Raw genomic sequence first — 24,873 nt, 5'->3', positions numbered from 1 at the left:
TTTGACACAATACGCCAAAGTATGTACGTGTCTTCGATTCGGCTTTCTTGCGGACGGTCGCGTAAGAGTAATGGACCTGCATACTAATGGCCAACAAAAGTTATTTCCATCGAGGCGTCAATAATGCAACTTTGGCTGGTGGCTGGTGGGAGGGTTAGATGGGTTAGGTGTCTGAGGCCGATATGGAAAGCGAGAAAGCTTGGGGGGCAACGGCAACCCAGTTAACAGAGGAGAGGCTACTGTTTTGGGGCTGGGTATTTGAAAAGGGCAAGGGTATATTGAACTTTGAATGACGTATTATCGATTGATACTTGAGTAATGAACTTCGCAGGAATCCAGAAAAAAGGTAACCATTTCCAATTCGTTCATTTGCAAAAGTTAACCCGATATCTTAAGCAGTAAAAATTCAGATTAGAGGCTTTTCTTTTATACAATGATAAATTCTTTCAATTCATTTATACTCACCCTGACCCTCCCAATGTAAATGAAATTCAAGTTTTTAATACCGTAATTATTTTATTTTTGGATCTATGTTTTTATACTTTTTATCTTTCTACCCACATCCCAAGTTATGGCATGATTTATGAGTCTTTAGGCCTTAGTCCTTTAAATAATCGTTATATCAACTTTAAAAACAATTCTTTGGATATCAGTACGTATACATTTGATATGTACTATTGTGTTTTATTAACCTTTAATCTTTAACAACTGAATATATTTAGATATATTTAGATAGATATGAAAAGCAGTGTCCTGAAAAAGAGGTATCAAATATTCGTTACCCTCCCCCACAGTGTTCTTGTTTTCTTTTTCACTTTTTTTTTTTGGTGAAAAACTTTGGCCACTTGCTTTCCGTGGACTTGGCCGCGGCTTGACTTTCGTCGCTCGTCACTTGGTGCGCCGGGCTGTCCAAAAGCAAATTGTGCACTCCAAAAAACCAGCGCGGGTCTCTTTGGCGCTCTCGGGGAGCGGCAGTATAAAACCCGAACCGATCGGCAAATCACCCAACATTGTCGTCGCATCGACTCCACAGTGAACACTACGCGCTCTGGTAGTGTGGAATCCATATTAGATAGTGATTAACTCGACTGCAAACACAATGGCTTCCCGCTTCTCGTCCTTGCTCGCGATCGGCTGTGCCCTGCTGCTGGTGGCCTCATCTTCCGTGTCCGGAGCCGCCATCGAGAACGCGGTGACCCCGCGCATCCACAGCTCCGACGAGCTGATCTCGACCATTGTGGATAAGTGCTTCCATGCCAATGCCATGCATTGCCTCAAGGAGAAGGTGCTCAGCTACCTGGACGTGGTGGCCAACGTGGAGGAGGAGGAGGTCAGTGGTCGTGCCCTGAGCGACGACGTCATCGACAAGGTCATCGTGGACCGCCTGGGTCGCATTCTGAACACCAACGAGATGCGGCTGCAGCTGCCGCAGACCTTCTTCGCCGGCTCCGTGATGACCTATCGCTCGGACCGCGGATTCGACCTGGAACTGCCCAAGGATGAGGGTCAGTAATCATGCGAAATTTACTCTTAATATATGCTAATTTAAAAGTGGTTCCCCAGGTCGTGCTGAGAAGAAGAACAAGGACAAGCTGTTCCTGCCCCTGCTGCTGCTGATGAAGATCAAGTTGAAGGTGATCATGCCCATCCTGCTGGCTCTGATCGGTCTGAAGGCCACCAAGGCTCTGATCCTGTCCAAGATCGCCATTAAGCTGGTGCTCGGCTTCCTGATCTACAACCTCATCCAGAAGCTCGGTGGCATGAAGATGAACATGGTGCCCATGCCCGCTCCAGTTCCAGCCAGCGAATACGGCGTTCCCAGCACCACGGCCTCCTCGTACGATCCCAGCAGCTGGGAGCCCATGAGCGGAGGACCCTATGCCCGTTGGGACTCGCAGAACCTTGCCTACAGCTCGTACCACCCCAGCAGCTCGTCGTCGTACTCCTCGGGCTCCTCGTCGGGATCCTCGGGCTCTTCGTCCAGCTACAGCTCGTCCTCCTAAGCAAGGGGAAAGCCATTCACCGCATTGTACATACCAAGGACATTCGTGGTCCTTCCCGAGGGAGGGATCGCTGCGAGTCGCACAGACCAAATGGAACCGGAACCTGCCCAGGCCATAATTGTAGTCGTTAAGGGTTAAGCACGCGAGAGTTTTAGCCATTCTTCAGCTGTTACCACTCCCCCACTTAGCCTGATTTTCCCCCTCTCATACCATCTTTCTTCACTCTCCCTTTTTGTCTTTTTGCCTTCGCCTCTTCGTCACAAATCGACCAAAAAATCAAACTGAATTGAATTAATATTTATTTAATTTATTAAAAATGCAAAAATTTAAAACATGCCTTGCACTCGTTCTTTGCTTAAGGGGTTTCGTGTTTACTAAGATTGGGTTTTATTTATTTAATTGAATTTAACCAAAAGATTCTACAATGAATTTAATATGCACTTACAATAATATTATATTTTCTTAGGGAAAGGGGAAAAATTGATTTATTGTAGTTTTTCCTTTTTTTTAAATATTTATCAGTTTATTTATTTATTTATTTATCTAAAGCTAACAAATAGTTATAAACTAAGAGCTAACTTATGGTTAAGAGCCATAGCAGCTAAGGCCTTCGGCTCGATATTTATCAGTTAATTAGTTTGCATACCGCAGAATACTTTAAGAAATAGTGAAAGTTTTTAGAGATTCCATTTTTGATTTGACCTTTATTATTTTCTAATTTTTTTTAAGTTTATTGACTTACAAAAGCAAAAAAACTTACTTTCAAACAGTTTGTTAATGTTTTTAATGTTAAACATTGTAAAAATTCCCAAATTACAGTTGGCCAACTAACTATACCCTGCAAAAAAAAGTGTATTCCAGATTTGCATGTAAAAGAGTCAGCGGCACTTAGCTTAATAGTCTGTCAACTAAACGAGGTACTAACTGATATCGTATTGCATGTTATTAGAATCCGCCAACACGCAATTGCTGTGGGTGGTGGTAGTAAACTTCTAATTGGCCGGCATCACGACAGTTTACTTTATGATGTTTTAGGAGCCCAGCGCGAATGGCCAAACCATTTGGTACTAACAGCTGTTTTGGCCAATTGGCCAGGTAGAATTCAATTGCTAGACGGACTTAGTATTTAAGGGCAGCAAGAATCAGATCCTCAGTCAGTCATAGAGTTTCTACACAATGCTGTTTATCCTGTTGGTTGTTCTTCTCTTCAGCTTCGATCTGAGTTTCAGTCTGAGGCAAATCAGGGGAGATCATCAGTCGGATACGCAAGTCAGCAAGATCATGAGGACAATGGATGTTATACCAGACGTGATCGAGATCGGTCCGCAGGAGTTCCTTAATGTAAGTAAGCAAAAAATTAATGTCATATAGCGGTGACAGAAAGAACAAAATTACCTAATAAGAACTTTAAACTCAGCTCAATTTTAAATTCAATTTAAAGACGTTAAAAGCTTTCATAATCAGCTGAATCGTTTATAAACGTAAAGGTTTCACGATCCGAAAGTTTATTAAAGAGAAAATAAATAATAAATGTAATAATTTCAAACATTTTAAACATTGCCAACAGCAATGATTTAAGAAAGTTTTCAGAATGTGTATATATATATGTTATGGGTACATATAACGCCGATGTGTATGCAACACTTTATATTTAAATGGTTCCTAAAGTCGCTTAGTCTGCCAATCTGTTTAAAGAAAGCAAACATCAATAGAACAAGCTTTTGGGTTACTTTAAGTAAACGTTTCCCTTGTCTTTACAAAGGTCACATACCACGGCAATGTAATAGCACATAGTGGAAAGCCACTGGAGCCGATGGAAGTGCGCGACGAACCCGCCTTGAAATGGCCCTCGGAACCGGAAAACTACTATACACTGCTGATGGTGGATCCGGATGTGCCCAACGTAGTGACGCCCACGCACCGGGAGTTCCTGCACTGGATGGTGCTGAACATCCCCGGCAATCATCTGCCCCTCGGCGACGTGCGAGTGGGGTATATGGGAGCCGCTCCGCTGGCGGGGACCGGAACCCACCGGTTTATCTTCCTGCTCTACAGGCAGCGGGACTACACCAAGTTCTCCTTCCCAAAGCTGCCCAAGCACTCCGTTAGGGGACGCAATGGGTTCACGGTCAAAGACTTTGCGAAGAAATATAGACTGGGGTATCCCGTGGCTGGGAACTTTTTCACCGCCAGCTGGAATACCGATGTGCCAGCGCTCACGAAAATCGTATCACCCGGCTCCCACAAGGCTTACTATTATTAACATGAGTGAATGGTTTACATACTAATAAAAATCAACCTATGTGAGATTATTTTTTATTATGTTATATTTATTTGGGCAGTTGCAAATTTATTTATAGTTATTAAACCGATGTAAGCTCTTTAAAAAAAAACATTAACTGACAAGGCTTTGCCAAAACAATAAGGCGCCAATAGGGTCATATTTATGTAATTTTCATATTTAAGTTGAGGTTTGGTTTATTTTTTTTTTATTTACTACCCCTGTGTTGTTAAGGTACTTTCTTCACTTAATAAATAATTAAAAAAAAAAAATTATGCTGATATGGCATTCAAAACCATGGATTTAATGTTGAAAATTCTTGGTGATTCTTCTTAAGGGGTTATATCCAGTTGCGGGGCCAAAAAAATGAGCTTTTTTGAAAATTATTTTTGGAGAGGCTATTTATTGTATGTATACGTGTTATATATGAAAAGATAGGTAATTTGTTCTAGTTTTAGAATACATTTAAAAAAAATGTATCTCCCGAGGGTCCACTTCAAAAAAGGGTTTTGCGGTGAGGAAAATATCTCCGGTCCAAACGATCAGAAATACAAAAAACCAGAAGGATTACGTAAAGAATAGACAAATGCTGGTAATGAGACTTGGGATTTTCAAAATTTTGATTTTTGACAAAATGGCGGCTTCCCAAACATAAAACTTTGTTTTTGGCACAAAAATTTCAACTTTGAAGTGGCTAAAAAAATCGAAATTTTTGTCGGAGCCAAAATTCCAAGTCTCATTACCTGAAAAAAATATCTAAGAAAAGAATGTGAAAGTTTCAAGTCAATCGGTCAAGCCGTCTCTGAGAAATTTTCCTCACCGACTTTGAAGACATAGTTTCGAGAAAAACGAATTTAAAGTTTTGGCTACTAGTTGAACTATTGTACATGGGAGACGTCTTTACAAATACACTAATTACTCCAATACTATTTACCGGAATACTTTGAAATTTTCAGATAATCTTCTTAGATATATTTACATTCAAAATAGGCAAAAAAAAATTTTGATTTTTTCAAAATCGCAACTGGATATAACCCCTTAAGTGAGCAATGCAAAATAACCTTGTGTATATTACGTTGATAAAGCTAGATATTAGATACATATACATACATATATAAAATTATATTTTTAATAAAAATTAATAAAACTTTATAAACAACCTTTTACCATTTTTTTTTTTTGCTTGCCTTATTTAAAATTTTGTATTATGTACTTAAAATAGTACAATAAAAATATTTCCCTTCCCATCAAATCGTGTTTGAGAAAAGTGTCGATGGCGAAGAGCAACAAATATAAAACTTTTCGACGTCTTTAATTTAGTCTAAATTCTTATTCATTCAGCCAAAAATGGCCGATTCTACCGTTTGCTTTTCGAAGCACAAGATCGTTCCGGATATCTTGAAGACATGTCCCACGAGTTTGCTTAAGGTAGGTTTAGCCGACTAACAACTGCAATGTGCCTTCATGTTATGTGATTCCAGGTGACTTACGACGGTGGTCAGGTGGTGGACATGGGCGGGGAGCTGACCCCCACACAGGTACAGAATCAGCCAAAGGTTGAGTGGGATGCTGATCCAAACGCCTTATACACGCTGATCCTCACCGATCCGGATGCGCCCAGTCGCAAGGATCCCAAGTTCCGCGAGTGGCACCACTGGCTGGTGGTCAATATTCCAGGCAACCAAGTGGAGAACGGTATGGTTTTGACCGCGTATGTGGGCTCTGGTCCGCCACAAGGCACTGGGCTCCATCGCTACGTATTCGTGGTCTTCAAGCAGCCGCAGAAGCTCACGTGCAGCGAGCCCAAAATCCCAAAGACGACCGGTGACAAGCGAGCCAATTTCAGCACATCGAAGTTCATCAACAAGTACAAGCTGGGGGATCCCATCGCCGGCAACTTCTTTCAAGCCCAGTGGGACGACTATGTGCCCAAGTTATACAAACAGCTATCCGGCAAGAAGTAGATCAGCCTCATAATACCACAATAGGTTGCCAATGTCAAAACAAAGTGTTTATTATTTTATTGTTACTGTTTTGAAATTCACACAAATATTCCTGTAAAAAAATGTTTGCTAAAATAAATAAATTACTTGAGAAACGCATTCAGTAAATTAAACTGGACAATTATATTTGATATTACCTCCATATTTTCTAAACACTTATTTTTTTTCTTGACCTAAATTGTAATTATATAATATATTTAAATAACCTCAACAAAATAATTGGAATAGTTGCATTGCGAATTAAAGATAAGGCAAGTTCTATGATAGTTACTTTGTGGGAATTATATTTTTAATAATAGCCAATTACTATAACTAATCACTTGATAAACAAAACTGTGAATAGTTGCAGTTGCATGCGTCTGTTTCCTTTCAAGCGTGACTTAAAGCAAATATATCATTAATTACTGTTCTGAGAACACTTTTGCTCAGCTGTTGATAAAAATAAAAAGCTTTCTGCTTAGTTTTAAAAATGTGGCATCACGGCAAACTGGTTTCAGTTTTCAACAAACCTTGCTCGAGAGCTGACATCTATTTTTCTCCAGTTTGATTGTCGATCTTCGGGTATAATTTTCTTATTGCAAGATGCTGCTGGTTTTCTTGCCACTAATAAGCTGCTTGATGTCCATCCAAGCTGAATCCGTGGATGAGGTTTTTAGGAGTCATCAGGTGGTCCCCGATGTGATTACCGAGCCACCAAACCAGTTATTAAAGGTAGGGCCATCAACAAACAGGTAAAAGGTATAATTAGTTGGATAAAAAGCATCAATAGAAAGTTTATCTATAAGAGTTGGCATTAAACTTTTAACTTTGACATAAAGTATTTTATTGATTAAAGTAATTACAATAAAAGAATGGAAACCAGCTGCAATAACGACTGATATATTTAATCGAAACCGAGGACATTAAGTCTACAAGTGTTTCAGTTGCTCATAGTAGTCCCAGTAATGGTTATGTCATTGGATTGGAAGTATATATTCATTGTTAAAACAATGCAAATGCACCCGACCATGAAAAGCCAATTAAAATTTTAAAACATCTCTATAATCACAGGTTACGTACAAGGACGGCCTGGTAGCCAAGGATGGAGTGGAGCTAACGCCCACGCAGGTTAAGGATCAGCCGATTGTGGAGTGGGACGCACAGCCCGGCGACTTCTACACCCTCATCATGACCGATCCTGATGCACCCAGTCGTTCTAACCCCAAGTTCCGAGAATTCAAGCACTGGGTGCTGGTCAACATTGCTGGAAATGATTTGGCTAGCGGCGAGGAGATCGCCGGTTATGTTGGCTCGGGTCCACCCGAGGGAACGGGTCTGCATCGCTACGTCTTCCTGCTGTACAAGCAGTCCGGAAAACTGGAGTTCGACGAAGAGCGCGTGAGCAATAAATCCCGAAAGGATCGACCTAAATTTAGCGCAGCCAAGTTTGCCGAAAAACACCAGCTCGGCAATCCCATCGCCGGTACTTTCTACCAAGCCCAATACGATGATTATGTGCCCTTGCTGCACCAACAACTTTCGTCCAATTAATTTTTCTTTTCTCTGCACTTTTTATACGGATTTCCAGTCACGGGGAAAATATTAAATAAAGTGAAACCAAGTACCCTTTTTTGATTAAAAAGATTGTAAATAATTTGGGAACTGATATTGTTCAATCGAAATATCAAGATGCCCATAAGATTTATCTCCGTGTGTTCAAGTTCTTAAATATTTAAACATATAGTTTTGCTGCTAAATGTGTTAGTCCTATGACCAAATTGTTATATTGGTTGAAATTCAATTTTCATTTGAACTATCAATATATTTAACTTTTAAGTTTAGTAAAAAAGTTATAGGCCCTTCCATACCTCCAATCTAGCTAAAGGTAAACCCCTTTTTTAGGTTTTTTATACAGTTGGGAGCTAAATTCCATACTTGATCGCTTTAGAAAAGTTTGCTTGTAACCACAGCGAAAATTCCGTTGACACAGGTTTCTTTTTAAAAGGAGTCGTTTTCCGAATTTATTAACTGTAGATGGTGGTTGTTGATTACTGTACGCTATCGCTATGGTGGACTACTTCCCGGCCGCCGTGGCCAGGGGATTTCTGAGTACAAGAATTACGGAGTCCCCACGCAGGAACATCTTCGATATGAAGCGGTCCTTGTTCACGGGCTTCACCTTCTTCTTGCCCTTCCCGGTGCGCGGCAGCTCCGTCCACATTTCCTTGACGTTTTCCAGGACCATGTTGCAGTGGCGATCAAAGGCTTTGACCCTGCCCAAGAGCTTCTTGTTGTTGCGGCAGTTGATGAGCACCTGAGTGTTGTTCTTCACGGACTGCGTGAGCACGGACAGCGGGCCGGTGTTGAACTCCTCCTCCTCCTGGCGGGCCAGCTCTTCCGGAGTCAGTTCCGATTTCGGTTTCACAAGAGCCCTAAAAGGAAGGTTATAGTTAAGAAGGGTATAGTAAAACTCGCCAATTTTCCAAATGTACAACAAACAATCCAAAATGCCGGCGCACATGTCGCTGGTCGTTTGCCATTTCTGATTGGTCGGTCAGTACTTATTCGTGGTACTTACATGGCAGACTTTATTAATGGGTTTGTAAATGCAGTTAAGTCTTTTTGTTCTTTTTTTTCAGTTGTTTTTGTGTTTTCTATTCACTAAATATTTTCTAGCGCGGCTTCTTTCCTTTGCTTGTTTTTTTAGAGGTGATACGCTAGCGACGACACTATCGGTGGGAAACAGTTTTTTGTGGTATATTTCTTGGTATATTTTATTTTATATACGGGCAATCATATATTTTAATCATATATTGATAGGTGTTATTTAAAAAAAAATATTTGTTTGTTTAATATTCAATAACAGTCAACTTATTTATTAATAAATTTGAAGCATTTTTACTGGCGTCATCAAACAAATACAGATAAGACTCTGGTTTAAACGAGGTCTAATTAAGGTCTTGTAGGATACGGTCACACCTCCTAACACGAGTTACGAATTGAACGTTTCGTTTTCCTAATTTTAAGAAGTATCGGCGAATTGAAGCCAAGAAGCCGAAGATGAACGCTGAAGAGGAGGAAAACACTGAGGCCACTACCTGTTCCTACTGGGTGCCACGCAAGAAGCGCCGGTGCAAGATGACAGCCAATAAGGGCAGCCCCTTTTGTGGCGCTCATGCACCGCCCACCGTCGCCCCATCGGATGAAAAATCTGGTGAGGATTCCCACCAAGATCGAATTCCCTGCCCGCTGGATCCCAAACACACCGTCTTCAAAAGAAAGCTAGCGAAACACTTGACCATTTGCAATGCAAGAGATCAGGAAAGCTCACTGCCTTACATTGTCAAAGGAGTAAATTCAGGAGAGGATTTAAAGGAGCAACAAAAGGACCTAGAGGAACTGAATCAAATAAAACTTCACGAACTGTCTGATAAAGAGTTCTACGGGTTGATCGACAAAGTGAAAGAACTTTATGATAAGCACATTAATTCTAGCATAAAAGAACTCCAGCTGACGCACGAATCGCTGAAGGAGGAACTGAATCGCAAGGACTACGGCCAAGAAACGCTACGACAGCTCACTCAAGCCTCCAGCTTGCTGGGCATCTTAGAGAAGGATCATCAGCTTACTGATCACACTAGCTACGTGGAGTTCGGTGCAGGAAAAGGTCAATTGGCGTTCTATTTAGCAACTGTTTTGGAGGCTCAGCAACTGACTCACTCCCAGGTGATCCTCATCGATCGGATGTCTTTGCGGCACAAAAAGGACAACAAGGTGGCCAACAAGGAACTGGTGCAACGCATCCGGGCGGATATTGCCGATTTAAAACTTTCCGCTTTGCCGGAGTTAAAGAAAACACAACGAACGGTGGCCCTGTCGAAGCATCTCTGTGGAGCAGCCACCGATTTAACAATCAGGTGTATGCTAGGTGATGAAGGTGCCACGACAGACTACGTCCTAATCGCCCTCTGCTGCCATCATCGCTGCTCGTGGCGCTCCTATGTGGGACGGTACTTTCTTGAAAAGTCCGGAATCGGGGCAAGGGAATTCGCCATCCTAACCAAAATGGTCAGTTGGGCGGTTTGCGGCACTGGCTTAAGTCGCGAGCGGCGCAAGGCCATGGAAACGGCGGACGACCAGACTGCGGAGACGAACACCCAACGACTAAGTCGCGAGGAGCGCGAAAAGATTGGTCACCAGTGCAAGCGGGTGTTGGATTACGGACGACTGGAATACCTGCGATCCCACGGATATCAGGCAGAGCTGAAGTTCTACGTTCCGAGGGATGTGACTCTGGAGAATGTGGTCCTGCTGGCAAGGCCATCAAACTCTAAACAAGAGTGCCCAAATAAAAACAGTTGACTGTAGTTGAAAAACTTTTCTGACCTGTTGAATGTACAAACCTGTTGTTGTTTTTAAGATTTTGTGGGGGATACGTTGTACTTTGAGCGACGACCAGACGCGAAAGGCAACAAATTTTGAATTGGTTATGCTGTGTTTTATCTGATGTTTTTTATGTGCACCCTGAAAGAAGAGATAAAACAAACTTATAACTGTATTAGAATGCCAACCAGGCACAAATACATCGAACACCAACTTAATTAGGATCCTTTAAAAATAATACTTTATAAATTTTATTTGATAATAATTTGAAAGCTATTTTACCAGCATTTACTTATCTCCTGATGTTGATGAAAACGTCAGTATTTGTGCTAACCAAATGCGTCCACTTATGCAAAAATTTATGTATGTAAATATGTTAAAACCCAAAACTAGAAAAATTTAATCTATTTCAGATAACTTCGTTAGGGGCAATTAGAGAGCTGCCGAATAATCTCTGGCTGGTTTAATATTTACAAAAATTGAATTTAGTAAAATCAAGTTAAAATGCATTAAAGTTATACATAATTCCAAAATTTTCAAATTATCCTGAAAACAAAAAGTTTGAATGAGGACAAAATTCTTATACAAAGGAATAAAATAAATTAGAAATTAAACGTGGCTCCCTCAGGAGTGCTGTATTTACCCTGAAATAAACAATACCTGTGACTTAACTTTAATTAAACAGTTTGTCAGAGTCGCGGAACGCAAACCAAGTAAACCCAACCCCATTCAGTTTTCCACCCAAGAACGTCTACAGTGTTTACTCGGAATGTCAGCAAAAAAGGACATCAGCTTGGACACTTCAAGTGGCTAGCGCGCGTCCAATCACAGAGCAAAACAATAATTGTTTACAAATTGTTAACACGCTCCGCAATCGCAGTAGATGATTGTCACTTTTGACGGGCAACGCCTTCTGCCAGGAGCGTCTCGGGCAAACAAAAATCCTCGAATCACGCTTAAGCACAATGCACTCCTACACTGGGGAAAATGAATGTGTGAAATGTAATCTAACTCCATATTGTTTTAATCCTAGAGCTATTATTTATTATTAATATTATTTTATTTGTTAATTTCCTGACAAGACCTAAGCTGTTATGCCCACTCTATAAATCTCTGAACAAATTTTGAACTCAATCTTATTGTTTTGCTCTGTGTTAAGTAAAAGCTATTGTTAAGCTATTACAACTTCTTTTTAATGTGTAGGTGGTTTGCATATCATTTGCGGGTATGGGACATCCCGGCCGCGTATAAAACTGCCAATATCCTGAAGGACCCGACTCAGTTCGGCGCGACCCTCAGGTGACCATGTCGAGCTTCAGTGACTGCGCAGTGTGCGGCGATCAGAGTTCCGGGAAGCACTACGGCGTGTCCTGCTGCGACGGCTGCTCGTGCTTCTTTAAGCGGAGCGTAAGGCGGGGCAGCAGCTACTCCTGCATCGCCCTCGCCAGGAATTGTGTGGTGGACAAGGCGCGGAGGAACTGGTGCCCCTCCTGCCGCTTCCAGCGCTGTCTGGCCGTCGGAATGAACGCCGCCGCCGTGCAGGAGGAGCGCGGTCCAAGGAACCAGCAGGTGACGCTCTACCGGAACTCCCGGCGGCCTCCGCCGCAATCCTTGCCAGCTTCGTCGCCCACGCCCCACTCCCAGGCTATACACTTCCAGATTCTTGCCCAGATCCTCGTCACCTGCCTACGACAAGCGAAGTGCAACGAGCAGTTCGCCCTCCTGGACCGCAGCCAGCAGGACGCCATCCTGCAGGTGGTGTGGGGCGAGATCTTTGTCCTGCGGGCATCCCACTGGTCCTTGGACATCAGTGGCATGATCGAAGGATGCGGCGATGAGCAACTCAAGCGCCTCATCTTCGACGCCCAACAGTTGAAGGCCGACGTGCTGGAGCTCAACTTTCTGGAGTCCCTAATCCTCTGCAGAAAAGGTAAGGCTATTAGAAAAGCAAGACAAATCAAACTTCTCGTAGTTTATATGTTTTCCAACATCACACCAAGTCAAATTCTAAATGACTTTAGTACCTTGAAAACTGATAAAGATTAGGCTTTTAAAAAACTTAGTCTTTAACAGACTTTTTATGTTCCTTTATAATCATATCGTTATCAGATAGATTGTCAATAAAACATTGGTTTGATTTTTAAGTTTTGATTGCGATATTAAAAAACGGATGTTGTTTGTTGTTTAAAAAACAGTTTCCTGAGCCATTGTTTTATGGACTTCGATTCAAATTTATTGAGCAATACCATCGGTTTTACAAAAACTGTGAAGTCTTTGATTTCATATTTAAAGCCATCCTTTTTTTAAATCGTTTGGGGACCTTGAATTAATTTTAACGTTGGCTTTAGTTGAAAAAATTTTTTTGAAAACCCTTTCCATAATTATATATTAATCCTAAAATATAATTTTCAGAACTGGCCATTAGTGAGGAGTACGCCCTTATCCTAGGAAGTCACTCAAACGCCGCCTTGGTTTCCTTGGCACGTTACACCCTGCAGCAATCAAATTATTTGCGGTTTGGACAGCTCCTTCTTGGTCTGAGGCAACTCAGCTTGCGACGCTTCGACTGTGCATTGTCCTGTATGTTTCGCACAGTGGTTAGGGACATACTGAAAACACTTTAGGCTTAAGTTTAATAAATGTTGTAATTACCACAAAAAGATTGTTTTAGAAGGAATGTAGAGATACCAAATCGCCAGCGGTTTTAAGGTAGTTTAACCGAAAAATCTCCTGAAAAATAATTTTAATTGCATAAAAAGCATTAATAAGCTCTTATACCCGTGCAATTGGAATATAGAAAAATGTATGATATCAGCTTTTACCTGGAAAAGCAGTTTGAAGGACTTTTGTTTTTAATTAAATTTATGAGATAGGTAAAAAAAACAAAGAGACCAACGAAACATTTTTTTAAACAAACGTTTTTAATTTTACTGATTTTGAAAATAAAGTTGGGTTGTCTTTTGTTGCTCACCAGCTGTTGTAGTTATACTGTTCATTTTTAACATTTTCGAAACGCTTAAATTTAAATTGTTATTTACACCTTCCTTTTTTATTTAGGTTCAAAATTTAAAGTCCAAAATTTTTAAAAGTATTTTCCCATATTAATATATATTAATATTAATATATGCTAAGATATTAAACTTACATTTTAAGGAAAACTTAAAATCTTAAAATTTTGAAGTGCCCATCTTAAAATACCAAAACTTATCGATAAGTAGTGAAAATCACGAGATAAAAATACTCGTTCCTTTTTGTTATATCGATGTATTAACATCTTTTTGCCATCGCTATATTGTCTGCTGCGGCCGTCTTTCTGTAATTATTTTTCGTTTTTAACCAATCCGTATATAATGTAAACTTGATAGTTGGTAAACCAAACCGAGGGCCCGAAATGCGCGCGTGTTGCCTAAAGAGATAAGAAGCTAGAACGTTTTTATGCGGGAAACAGTTGTTGGCTCTTCCTGCTGCTTGAACTTCTCCTCTGTCGGCCATTAAGACACACACCAGAAAAACGGAAAAACAATACTGAGTGCGTGTGTGTGTTTGACGTGTGTGCCAGTGTGCGGTGCAGTGTTGCGAGCTCGGAAAACTCCAAGAGCCAGTGGGAAAAGAAAAATCGGGTCCAGTCCAAGCCTTAAATCCCAAGCGTTGCTTCGACTGCAAGCGGTGTACAGGGTGAACCGTGCAAAAAGAAAAGAAGCCAAGGCATATGTACCTGCAGTGAGTTGAAGTGGAGAAAGATGGGGTGGGGGAATGGGGGGAACAGGTGGAGAGCGGGGCGAGGGAGTTTCATTCATAAAAAGAGAGTGCACCGTTAGTCCAATTGGTTTGGCTTCCAATGCAGAGACACGCACACAGGCTCAGGAGGTTGCACACATTGATTTTTCCAACTTATTTGTGTGTGTGTGTGGATTAAAGATAAACGTTTCAAGTGGTTTTCATGCCACATTATTTGGGATTAACGCAATGCTGCTCCCGTTTTTCCAGCATAAAAATAAAACAGGCAAATGTCAACAGCCTGCCCCTCCCACTCCCCCGCAACCCTCACACGTGACAAAACAAGACAAGACATTTACATAAAGCACTAACAACATTTCGCAGTCGATTTGGCATTTAACAGTTAGCGTCCTAACGGCACATGTCCAGTGCCCCCCACACCTTCCCCTTCCACGCCACCATCCTCGAGGAAAAACATATTTGCTTAGCACGGTCACAGGTAAATGCGGAAGAGTGGGGCGGGGGGAAGTGGACCAAGAAGGGAACTGAAAAGAGGAATATAAAAGGCATAACATTTCCGCCTGCTGCTTTCGGCTGGCGTCCGCAACCAAAATAGACAACGTCGCCGCGGCAGAGTCGAGAGCGGTTATGCCTTGAGAACTCGCGAAGTGGTGCCAGATTTGTGTTTAAATACTTCTTTCTTAAAACTATACCGTGCTGTCTGATCAAGAATTCGAAATTAATTGGTTAAAGGAAGGACGGATTCTTCTGCTAATTGAAGTCTTTATAGGTTGAACTATGTGTATATAATACGCATGTATGAAAAAACTTGTAAATCCAAGCCCATTACAAGTGCTGCTAAACCTACATTCAAGTAAAATAGTCAGATAGTAAAATAAATTTTAGAAATAAACGCACAAAGATAAAAAGCTTGTATTGCATACTGGATACAAATATTTTTAAAACTTGGAAAATCCCCTTGTTTGTATTCTATATTTGGTTCAATGTTTAGACTATATAATGGCTACTTCAAATCGCATCATTAGTAGATAAAAAAGTTGCAATCACTGATTTAGCGTTTTAAATGTTCTGAATGCGCTGGAACTCAAAATAGCGTTAATATTCTTCACTTTCTATCGAGAACTTTCCTTTAGTATCGTGAACTCTCAGTTCGCATAAACGGAGCAAAAAAGTCTGCATATGTTTGTGGCTTCTTTCAGCTCTTGGAGCAAGCGCCATGGTTTTGTTGCTGTTGTTGCAACATGCACCTATGCCTGCGCCACTTGGAAAGTCTTCCCCTTTTCCGGCCTCCTCCTCTTACAACCCCTGTCGCTAATTTAAATGCCGCAAGTGTTGTCGAGTTTCCTGTGCCTATGTGTGTTTTGCTCATTAGGGAAATATTTTGCATTGCGCCCTGCAGAAAAAAAAACATTTATTTTATTGATTTTACCTGAAGTTCGACCAACAAAAAAAATCGAACACAATGCGGTACACCATTAACCTAATTCTGGCCGCCCACACGTTCCCGAAAAGTTTGTTGTTGTATGATCTAAAAACGAATTCCTACCTTTGCATGTATATACATATATAAATACATATATATACATATGTATGTCTAGATCTCTCGGCAAGCGGCCAACAAACCTACAAATAACAACAAAAAAGATAGTACAGATACGGTGGCGGTCAAGATTATACATATTTCTAAAAAATTTGTTCTTGTTCGCAGTTTTATTATAATTTAACCAAAAACATGTATATTTATATTATTGAATGTTGTAATATACTGTTAAGTGTTTGTTAAGTAAATGTTCGTAAAAGCAATGAATCGATAAGAGTTACACTTATTTATTTCTTAAATAAGCAGTTCAAATATATTAAATATATTTAAACATAGATTTAGCAAATCCTTATAATTTATCTGTTATGTTGACCTCAGCTGTTGGTACTGGATGTAGTTGTTTGGCCTGAGTTTTCACACTTCTCCCCCTCCCCTCTTCCCCTCTCACGTCAGTTGCATTGACTCTTAACGCCCTGACGTTGATAAATGAATCATAAAAGCAGCGCAGTCGACGTCGCCGGCAAAAGCAGACAGGCGCCAACGTCGCCTTACCGTGCTCTCTCTTACTCTCCCACTCCTTTTTCTCTCTGTGGTCATATGTTTGGCTGCGCTGCCGCCCACACGAGTGTGTTTATGTTGTTGTTGTCCCCGGCGTTTAATTTCCTCTTTCGTGTTGCTGTAAGTCCAAATGCGTGAGCTCCTTTGTTTTTTGTTTCGAGTGTTAATCGGAGCCACTCTTGTTATCGCAACGAATTCTTAATGGCTCTCGATCGTTTGTGTGGGCGAAAGAGCACCAGAGACAGAGCGCACCCACTGATACCGTTAAAGTGTGTTTCAAACATACAGTGGTTGTCCAATATCGAAAATCGATCAGAATTAAGTTACTTATATTAAAATTTATTAAGTACATTTCAGAGTACTTTTGTTGAGAAACATTACATCGGGATGCTCGTATTTTAAAATACAACAGGTCTTTCTACTAATCAAATCAATTCTAACGCACTGTGCGTCTCTCGGGTATTGTGGTCTTCGCGCCCGTTCTCTTAGTGCGATAAGTGTTGTTTGTTGGCTTTCGCCGGCTGTTCTAGTGGCAGTGACACTCTAAAAAGAGAGACCCGCCGAGCACTGAGCAAAGGCCCCACAGTCGGATTTAGTTCGCCGGACGGCCCATATTGATAAATTTATAATTGCGGCTATATCTGTCCTCTCCTGCAACAGCCTCTGAGTGTTCGTATGTGTGGGTGTTTTTTGTTAGTTTTTTCACCATTTTTAAAAAAACAAAACAAAATGCTTTTCGCATGCCAACAAAATCGGGAGCACACAGTTTTGACGTGATCTTCGAGAAGATCGCTTAAAAAAAAAGAATAATAAAGTGCCAAAGTTGTATAATTTTGTGCCGAATTCTATGAAATACTCGCTGCCTAGCTGTCCGCGAAATATATGTAAACAACTTATCTTTTGTAGTTGTATGACAAATTTTAAGTTTTGCGGAACCATACACATGACGCGATTGCAATAGGGCGGGGAACTCAGAAAAAATATATGGATAGATAAGGTGCTATACACTTTTTCGCAATAGATAACATAAGATTGGAACCTCTGGAAATACTTTTAACATTAAATCACTTTTCCTTCTTCTATTTTCGAATTCGGTGAATATTAGGAAAGTTACTCCTGAATAGATGGAATGAAATTGAAATAAACAAAATTTTAGCTTTTTAAAAGTTATACATATTTATTTTTGATAGCATCACTGTTTTGAAAAACTTAGTAATTTTTATTTTTTTGAATTTAATGATGTCATTTTTCACGATAAAACCAATTATTTTTAATTGTCTGTTAAAATAACCAAATTAATTTAGTTTTAATTTCTTGTCTTTTTTATCTGATTCTATAATAAGCGCCAAAACGATTTAGTTCTGAAAATAGGGAAGCACTAATCGTATTTACGTTATTAATAATCGTTCAGTAAATAATCGTTTGCTTCCCCATTTTGCAGCTGTTTTTTGGGCTTAGAACAGCTGTGCATAAAGGGGCGCTGAGTTAAGCGGAGGCTGAGGAAGCAGGAGCTAACCACTAAAGTCAGAGGCATGTCCAGCGAGGAAGACAAACCGCCGGCGCCGCCCGTGCGTCTCACCAGCAATCGTGGAGGCATCGAACGATCCGCGGGGGGAGGAGTGGGCGTCGGCGGCGGAGGACTGGGAGGTGGCGATGTACCGCCCGACATGCGTCCGCTGCCCAAGGGTAAGTACGATTCGATTAGTTTAACACGGCATGTGGACACCGCTGGTCCGCTTAACAATGTGCTTCTTTCTCTTTCCCCCAAAAGAACCCGACGACTCGGACCGCAAGAAGAAAACACTGAAGAGCAAGATCAAGGGCTCGAAGCCCTCGCACACGGACTCCAAGCCGAACATCTCCTATCCCACGAACTTTGAGCACACGGTCCATGTGGGCTTCGATGCTGTCACCGGCGAGTTTACCGTGAGTTCTATATTGTGTTCATTTCCGGATACCCAGTCGTGTTTGCCTCGCCATTACGTTTACGATTTGCTGTCTAAGAATAGCAAATCAAAGATCTTCGGTTTTCGCTGCTTATGTCCTCCATTTGATAAGCTTTTCTACCACAAATCGATATGCAAAAAACACAGTCACCAGCATACGACTTTAAGTTTCGTTTGCAGACTATATGTACATTTGATAAATTTTTGGGTGATGATCGGTAGCAACTTATATTAAAAGACTTGATTTTTACTGCTTTTGTTAGGATTTAGTTAGAAAAGAAAAATGAAAAACTGAATAGAAAAGTGTTTCGAATACCCCGTGATGTTTTAAAATCACTGCATTCTTTTTGTTTTACAATATTTTGCTGGATAAAAACTCAAAACTCGCTCGCTTAAACCTAATACCTTTTGTCAGAAATTATAAATTCCAGATAAATTATTAATAATATTTTTCAGTATAACAAAAAGTAAAATATTTTTTTCTTTTAAGCGCAATGTCCGGTTCACTAATATTATAAAAATTTGTAGTTATTCGAGATGAATGTATAATAACAAAAACAAACAAATAACAAATTTTTTGGGTTTAATTTTAATAAATGTCATTAAAAGGTTGCTCCCTTGTTCACCCAAAGTTTTTCTTATTACTTTTAGTTTTGTTTCTGCGCTCTCAATATGTAATACACTGTTCTTGTACAAACATTATGTTGTTTATATCTTTCTCTCGCGATACGTGCTCTATATCGATTACTATTCATTATTATTTCAAGCTGCCAATGAAAGTAAGTAAACTCCACGACTAACTCTTCGGAACTTGCCTTCATTAGTTTCTGAATAAAGTGTTCACTGTGTTCCTTTGTCAGTTCGACCGTTGTTACTCATAGTTTTAGTTTTGTTTGTCAATATCGGTCCTTTCATATCTTTGTACACACTTTTTCTACACTAGACCATACAACATTACACCTACACATGCAGTCTAGAATTAGTAGTTAAAATACCTTTTGCCGCAGGCTTCTCATAATTCCCCCGATCAGAAATTATCGGCCGTGCATTGTACCCAAAATCCAAGAATTAACCCCTACATGTCGCCTTCTAGATGTACTCCTATCGCTGTTATTGTATTAATTTAAAAAAAATTTCTAAAAATAATTAATGTGTTGCCTTTTTGCAGGGCATGCCGGAGGCATGGGCGCGTCTGCTGATGAACTCGAACATTAGCAAGCAGGAGCAGAAGAAGAATCCGCAGGCCGTGCTGGATGTGCTCAAATGGTTCGACAATACAACCAAACAGAGGCCAAGTTCAAAATATATGACAAATGCCATTACGACGCATTCAGGTTGGTCTCCTCACATATTTTATTAAGTGGGACAGAAACTCGATTAAACAACATACTGAATTACGAATTTGGATAGGTTTAATAATTTGCTTAGTTAATTTAGATACTTACAAGAATAAGCTCCAACTATCTCAAATCGAAACTGTTATGGACTTAAACCGTTTGCGTACTTTCCGAAGTATTCAATAGGCACTTTACATATTTAAGAAATTAAACTAGTTTAACTCGGTGGCCAGTCTAATAATAAATATTAATAAAATATAAATATTAATATTTAACTCCCAAAATTTATGCAAGATAAATGTTAACTTCCAAGTGCGTCCTATTCAAATGTGATTGTATTGCTTTGCTAATAGAGAACCTTGGCATTTTACAGGCTCTTCGCTCAGTCGGGTCAGCAGCAGCAGTCCGAGCAGCACACCCACGGACTCCGAGCTGCACGGCTCCAATAGCGGTGGCAATCTGATAGGCGTACAGCTGGGCAGCATGACTCTGGGACCCAATGCCAACAATGTGGCTGTCGCTGGCCAAATCCTGGGCAACCACTACCAACAGCAGCAGCACCTCCTTCAACAGCAGCAGCAGCAGCAGCCATTGCACCAGAACAACCAGCATCACATTGGCATCAGTCAATCGCACTCGTACAACTTTGTTGGCCACACAGCCTCCACATCCACGTCGCAACATTCATCCGCCAACGAGGACGATATGCTGGGGCCCCAGCATCCGCATCCGCAGCAGTTGCAACAGCAGCCGCCGCCTCCGCCGGTGGCTTCTAGGCCGGAGCGAACGAAATCCATCTACACGCGGCCCATCGAGGATCTGCAACCGACCATCATGCCCATGCCAGCGGCCCCAGCCACAACGCCCACAACGCCGCTGCAAAATCATAGGACGCCGGGCGGAATGACGGCGCCAGTAGCATCCCCGTTGTTGCACAACAATGCCACGACGACGCTGGACAAGAACAAGAACAACGCAAGTGAGTTACGGTCAGGGATATTTCGATAATAGCTTAGATGCAATAACCTTATCAAAAGCTTGGGCAGCAACAAACATTTAAGCAATAATAGGCAAACTTCTGGAATCCGATCCATATAAATCTGATTTCTGTTAAACACTTACCAAAACATTGCAGAGTTTTGAAGATATTAAAAGGCGTTAGACTATTAAGTAAAAATAACTTTTGTTGGTCTTTAAATGATTTAAAGATTCGGAAGTTTTGTGTTTACATTGCTGACTAGTTTGCTGCCAAGGCTCGGAGGCTTAGATGTGCCGTTTATAGCTTCTCTATGTTGCCTTTTTGTTAAAACTATTAACTTTTTGTGGTGATAATGCTAATGAAGATTTAATGAATGTGTATTTTGGTATTTGTATCGCCTCTCTGTGTTCTGTTCTGTTTTGTTCTGCTTCTAATTGCTGCTAAAAAAAAATAAATAAAACAACGCAATAAAACAACTGCGACGACGCCAGCTCCAACGTCCCCAACCACGACAAAAACAACAGCAGAAACAGAAGGCACCGATGCAACATCAACTCTTTTGTCTGCTACTAATCCTAGTTGTTCTACCACTCCTACTACTGCTCCTGCTCCAGCTGCACCTCGTGGTAGTCTCGTCGAGACAGCAACAGCGCCAGCTACCACTGCAGCAGCACCAGCAGCCACAGAAACAACGACTAATCACCATTCCTCTGCTTCCTCCTTTTCATCATTTCCCTCGTTCCACGACGACGATGCCGCACACCACGCCCTGCCAACGATCCACTGTCCCACGCCGACGTCTTCCGCTCGCAACTCGACGGTACCGCTCCCGGTTGTGGTTCCCCTGCCACCCATCATCACGCCCGCCACGCCCACACCCGCCTCCACTGGATCATCAGATCTGTACACGCCCGAACCGACGGCGGGCCAGGTGGCAGCCGCTGCTCCGCCGCCGGCAGCTGGCAACCAAATCGCCGTGCCCCAGGCGGCTGTGGCGGCGTCTGCCACGCCCAATACGCGGGCAGCCAACGCCAAGAAGAAGAAGATGTCCGACGAGGAGATCCTGGAGAAGCTGCGCACCATCGTCTCCGTGGGCGATCCGAATCGGAAGTACACCAAGATGGAGAAGATTGGCCAGGGCGCCTCGGGCACCGTATACACGGCCATTGAGTCCTCAACGGGCATGGAGGTGGCCATCAAGCAGATGAACCTGTCGCAGCAGCCCAAGAAGGAGCTGATCATCAACGAGATCCTGGTGATGCGGGAGAACAAGCATCCGAATGTGGTCAACTACCTGGACAGCTACCTGGTGTCCGAGGAGCTGTGGGTGGTCATGGAGTACCTGCCCGGCGGCTCGCTCACCGACGTAGTCACTGAGACCTGCATGGACGAGGGCCAAATCGCCGCCGTCTGCCGCGAGGTGCTGCAGGCCTTGGAGTTCCTTCACGCCAACCAGGTCATCCATCGTGACATCAAGAGTGATAACATCCTGCTGGGCCTCGACGGCTCCGTCAAGCTGACTGATTTTGGTTTCTGTGCGCAAATATCGCCGGAGCAATCCAAACGCACAACGATGGTGGGCACGCCCTACTGGATGGCACCCGAGGTGGTCACCAGGAAACAGTACGGACCCAAGGTGAGCACAATTACTCAGCATTTTAAATGCTGAAAATAGTGGAGTATTTTTACTCCTTACGGGTTGTAACATTAAAACCAGCAGTGAGTGATTAGCGTAACTTTAATCCAATATATTACATTGTTGCACAGGTGGATCTGTGGTCACTGGGAATCATGGCCATTGAGATGGTTGAAGGCGAGCCGCCGTACTTGAACGAGAATCCGCTAAAAGCCTTGTACCTCATTGCCACTAATGGCAAGCCAGAGATTAAAGAAAAAGACAAGCTGTCCGCAGCATTTCAGGATTTTCTCGACCAGTGTTTGGAGGTCGAGGTGGAACGGCGAGCCAGTGCATTGGACTTGTTGAAGGTGAGTCATAAATGCGACCTATTGACTAGACTCTAATCCTTACGTTGCATTGCAGCATCCCTTCTTGAAATTGGCCCGACCATTGGCCAGCCTGACGCCCTTGATCATGGCCGCCAAAGAGGCAACTAAGGGCAACTGATTGACAACCAAGAAGAATCCGCTTATTTAACCATTACTAATGAATTACTACTGCAGAAAACAGCAAGAACAACAACAGCAACAACCACAATAGCAACAATAACAGTTATGCATATGAACAGATGATGAATTATTAATGATTATGATTACTATTATTAATTATTTATATAAACGTATTATATACACACATATTATTATATTATATCTATTCTAACGAGACAAACTGCAAAACTAAGAGAAACTGCATACGGCAAACAAGAGACACGCATAGTTCAATTTCCACGAATCGGTGTTCTGTTTTTCATAAAAAACAGCATAAAGTTTTCACGTTGCTTTGGCCACAACATCATCGAAACATGTTTCCAACATTTGTTATACCAAAACGTAAATTTATATTTGTATAGACCCAAAATTTGTATCGAGCATTTTGAATGCTCCTCAGATTGTGTGCTTAAAGACCATCTAAAAAGAAACAAAAACACTTACATTATAGTTCTCAAGATTAAACATTACAATTGGTAACTTTTGCATTTAAACAAAAAATAAAATATACATATAATTTTGTACAATGTAAAAAGCACTTAATTTCATATACTTCGTCATTAAATTTCTATAAGAAATCATAAAGAATAATATGAGAGTATGAACTTTGGAACGCTGTTACTAACCTTATGACTTGGAGTATTATCGCTGATTTTAGTAAAAGTTTCATTTAGTTCGTAAACTGCTTTATTTAATAAAAATATATTTTTATATGATTTTAAAAAATGTTTTTTGCTTGATTTTTAGTTTGCATCTTCAGATATTTCTGGATCCGATTGAAATGTAACTTATCCCTTATACAAAGAGATGCTATGCTTTACTCTCACCAAAAACTTCCTCTACTCGAACAGAATTTTCACCCGCCCGCTACCCGCAACTTTTTATGTCTGTATATGTAGATGTATATCAAAAAGAGAAACATTTAACTGTAATAGGATTTACTATTTAGATATAGACACACATAGAAGACACAAAGACACACCTGTATTTTTCAATTCACAACAATGGAATGTGGTTTGCACTACTAAGAAAACACGAAGAAAACTGTAGCAATATATTAAAAAATAATTCTAAAGAGAGGGAAGAACCACACTAAACTGTTCAATAAATTGGTAGTAGCCACTAAATATAACTAGTAAATAAATAATAGAATGTAAATTTGATCGTGAGACATGCAAAAAGAAAGATTAAATGAAAACCAGTTACTTTGTGCCTAACCGAAACCGAAAAATGAAATCAATAAGAGCAACAACAAGTAAAAATTATACTGATAGTGACTAGCAGCCGTAGCGTAACATAGTGAATCGAAATTCTAGCATATATAGAGCAGTCAACTAAAACACCAGCTAATGTAGGTAGCATGCTTGAGTGGATGCGTGTATATTGGGAATGCTGAAAGGATCGAACGAGACCACTAAGACAAAATAACTTTTTCGTTTAAATTTTAATCCCTTTTGTTCAAAGATTTTGCTAGCGTTAATGGCCATGCTCAAATTCTGATTTATTGATATATAATTGGCTTTCTTTGATTAAACCTTATAAACTTAAAATTATATAATTCATAACCAATTAATATTTGTTTTCGAATATCTATAAATGTAGTTGACGTCTTAAATGATTTCAGAAAATTTATTATCATATTACAATTTTAATTCAACCACGTAGGACAAACAATGTCCCAATCCTATTAAAAAAACATCGTGCCCATGATTCAAGGGTTATTCAGTTAGTTGAGCTGCTGCTAACACCATTTAAACACCAAACTATACAAACGAGAGGAAAAAGATTTGTTTCTGAGGACACATTAATTTTAATATTAGTTCCTAATCGACAAACATGGATGGAGAACGAATAAAAATTACGGATTATTGTATTTCTATTTATTTTTTAGCTTTAGTGAACTCGGCTACAGAGCAGAAAGAATGTGTATTTAACAATAACGGTAGCGATGAGGTGAACC

The 24,873-nt window shown here is 40.9% G+C and overlaps 8 protein-coding genes across 10 annotated transcripts; 7 read left to right on the top strand and 1 right to left on the bottom strand.

Moving 5' to 3' along the window:
* The first annotated feature begins 996 nt into the window (after positions 1-996).
* On the top strand, positions 997-2,335 carry LOC108091728. Its single transcript, XM_017191071.2, has 2 exons — positions 997-1,505; positions 1,564-2,335. The coding sequence occupies exons 1-2, from the start codon at positions 1,100-1,102 to the stop codon at positions 2,001-2,003; spliced, it is 846 nt and encodes a 281-aa protein (XP_017046560.1). The 5' UTR covers positions 997-1,099; the 3' UTR covers positions 2,004-2,335.
* An 842-nt stretch (positions 2,336-3,177) lies between these two features.
* Positions 3,178-4,315, top strand: LOC108091751 (protein D1). Its single transcript, XM_017191096.2, has 2 exons — positions 3,178-3,344; positions 3,766-4,315. The coding sequence occupies exons 1-2, from the start codon at positions 3,180-3,182 to the stop codon at positions 4,264-4,266; spliced, it is 666 nt and encodes a 221-aa protein (XP_017046585.1). The 5' UTR covers positions 3,178-3,179; the 3' UTR covers positions 4,267-4,315.
* A 1,215-nt stretch (positions 4,316-5,530) lies between these two features.
* On the top strand, positions 5,531-6,386 carry LOC108091738 (protein D2). Its single transcript, XM_017191082.2, has 2 exons — positions 5,531-5,712; positions 5,766-6,386. Exons 1-2 carry the CDS (start codon positions 5,632-5,634, stop codon positions 6,246-6,248), a joined length of 564 nt encoding a protein of 187 aa, XP_017046571.1. The 5' UTR covers positions 5,531-5,631; the 3' UTR covers positions 6,249-6,386.
* Positions 6,387-6,774: 388 nt separating this feature from the next.
* LOC108091820 (protein D2) lies at positions 6,775-7,908 on the top strand. Its single transcript, XM_017191197.1, has 2 exons — positions 6,775-6,998; positions 7,338-7,908. Exons 1-2 carry the CDS (start codon positions 6,870-6,872, stop codon positions 7,815-7,817), a joined length of 609 nt encoding a protein of 202 aa, XP_017046686.1. The 5' UTR covers positions 6,775-6,869; the 3' UTR covers positions 7,818-7,908.
* Positions 7,909-8,257: 349 nt separating this feature from the next.
* Positions 8,258-8,988, bottom strand: LOC108091821 (probable small nuclear ribonucleoprotein Sm D2). The gene is made up of 2 exons (XM_017191198.1): positions 8,845-8,988; positions 8,258-8,698 (listed from the first exon to the last, which is right to left on the bottom strand). Coding segments are annotated over exons 1-2 (360 nt in total). The 5' UTR covers positions 8,847-8,988; the 3' UTR covers positions 8,258-8,340.
* Positions 8,989-9,223: 235 nt separating this feature from the next.
* LOC108091835 (tRNA:m(4)X modification enzyme TRM13 homolog) lies at positions 9,224-10,664 on the top strand. Its single transcript, XM_017191215.2, has one exon. It carries the CDS (start codon positions 9,327-9,329, stop codon positions 10,626-10,628), a length of 1,302 nt encoding a protein of 433 aa, XP_017046704.1. The 5' UTR covers positions 9,224-9,326; the 3' UTR covers positions 10,629-10,664.
* Positions 10,665-11,954: 1,290 nt separating this feature from the next.
* On the top strand, positions 11,955-13,273 carry LOC108091776 (nuclear receptor subfamily 2 group E member 1). The gene is made up of 2 exons (XM_017191123.1): positions 11,955-12,579; positions 13,062-13,273. The coding sequence occupies exons 1-2, from the start codon at positions 11,955-11,957 to the stop codon at positions 13,271-13,273; spliced, it is 837 nt and encodes a 278-aa protein (XP_017046612.1).
* Positions 13,274-13,897: 624 nt separating this feature from the next.
* LOC108091782 (serine/threonine-protein kinase Pak) lies at positions 13,898-23,461 on the top strand. 3 transcript variants are annotated; one of them, XM_017191136.2, is made up of 8 exons: positions 13,898-13,964; positions 17,927-18,171; positions 18,257-18,411; positions 19,600-19,765; positions 20,142-20,747; positions 21,239-22,383; positions 22,515-22,733; positions 22,789-23,461. In XM_017191136.2, exons 2-8 carry the CDS (start codon positions 18,018-18,020, stop codon positions 22,870-22,872), a joined length of 2,529 nt encoding a protein of 842 aa, XP_017046625.1. In that variant the 5' UTR covers positions 13,898-13,964; positions 17,927-18,017; the 3' UTR covers positions 22,873-23,461. The 3 variants fall into 3 exon arrangements, with proteins under 3 accessions (XP_017046625.1, XP_017046624.1, XP_017046626.1); XM_017191135.2 differs by having other exon boundaries at positions 13,928-14,369; XM_017191137.2 differs by having other exon boundaries at positions 13,931-14,369; positions 21,647-22,383.
* The last annotated feature ends 1,412 nt before the right edge of the window (positions 23,462-24,873 follow it).

This window comes from Drosophila ficusphila, unplaced genomic scaffold (assembly GCF_018152265.1).
Source record: "Drosophila ficusphila isolate 14025-0441.05 unplaced genomic scaffold, ASM1815226v1 contig_791, whole genome shotgun sequence".
NCBI lineage: Eukaryota > Metazoa > Arthropoda > Insecta > Diptera > Drosophilidae > Drosophila > Drosophila ficusphila.
The sequence above is the reverse complement of the archived record's forward strand: the minus strand, read 5'-3'. Positions and strand labels throughout refer to the sequence as shown.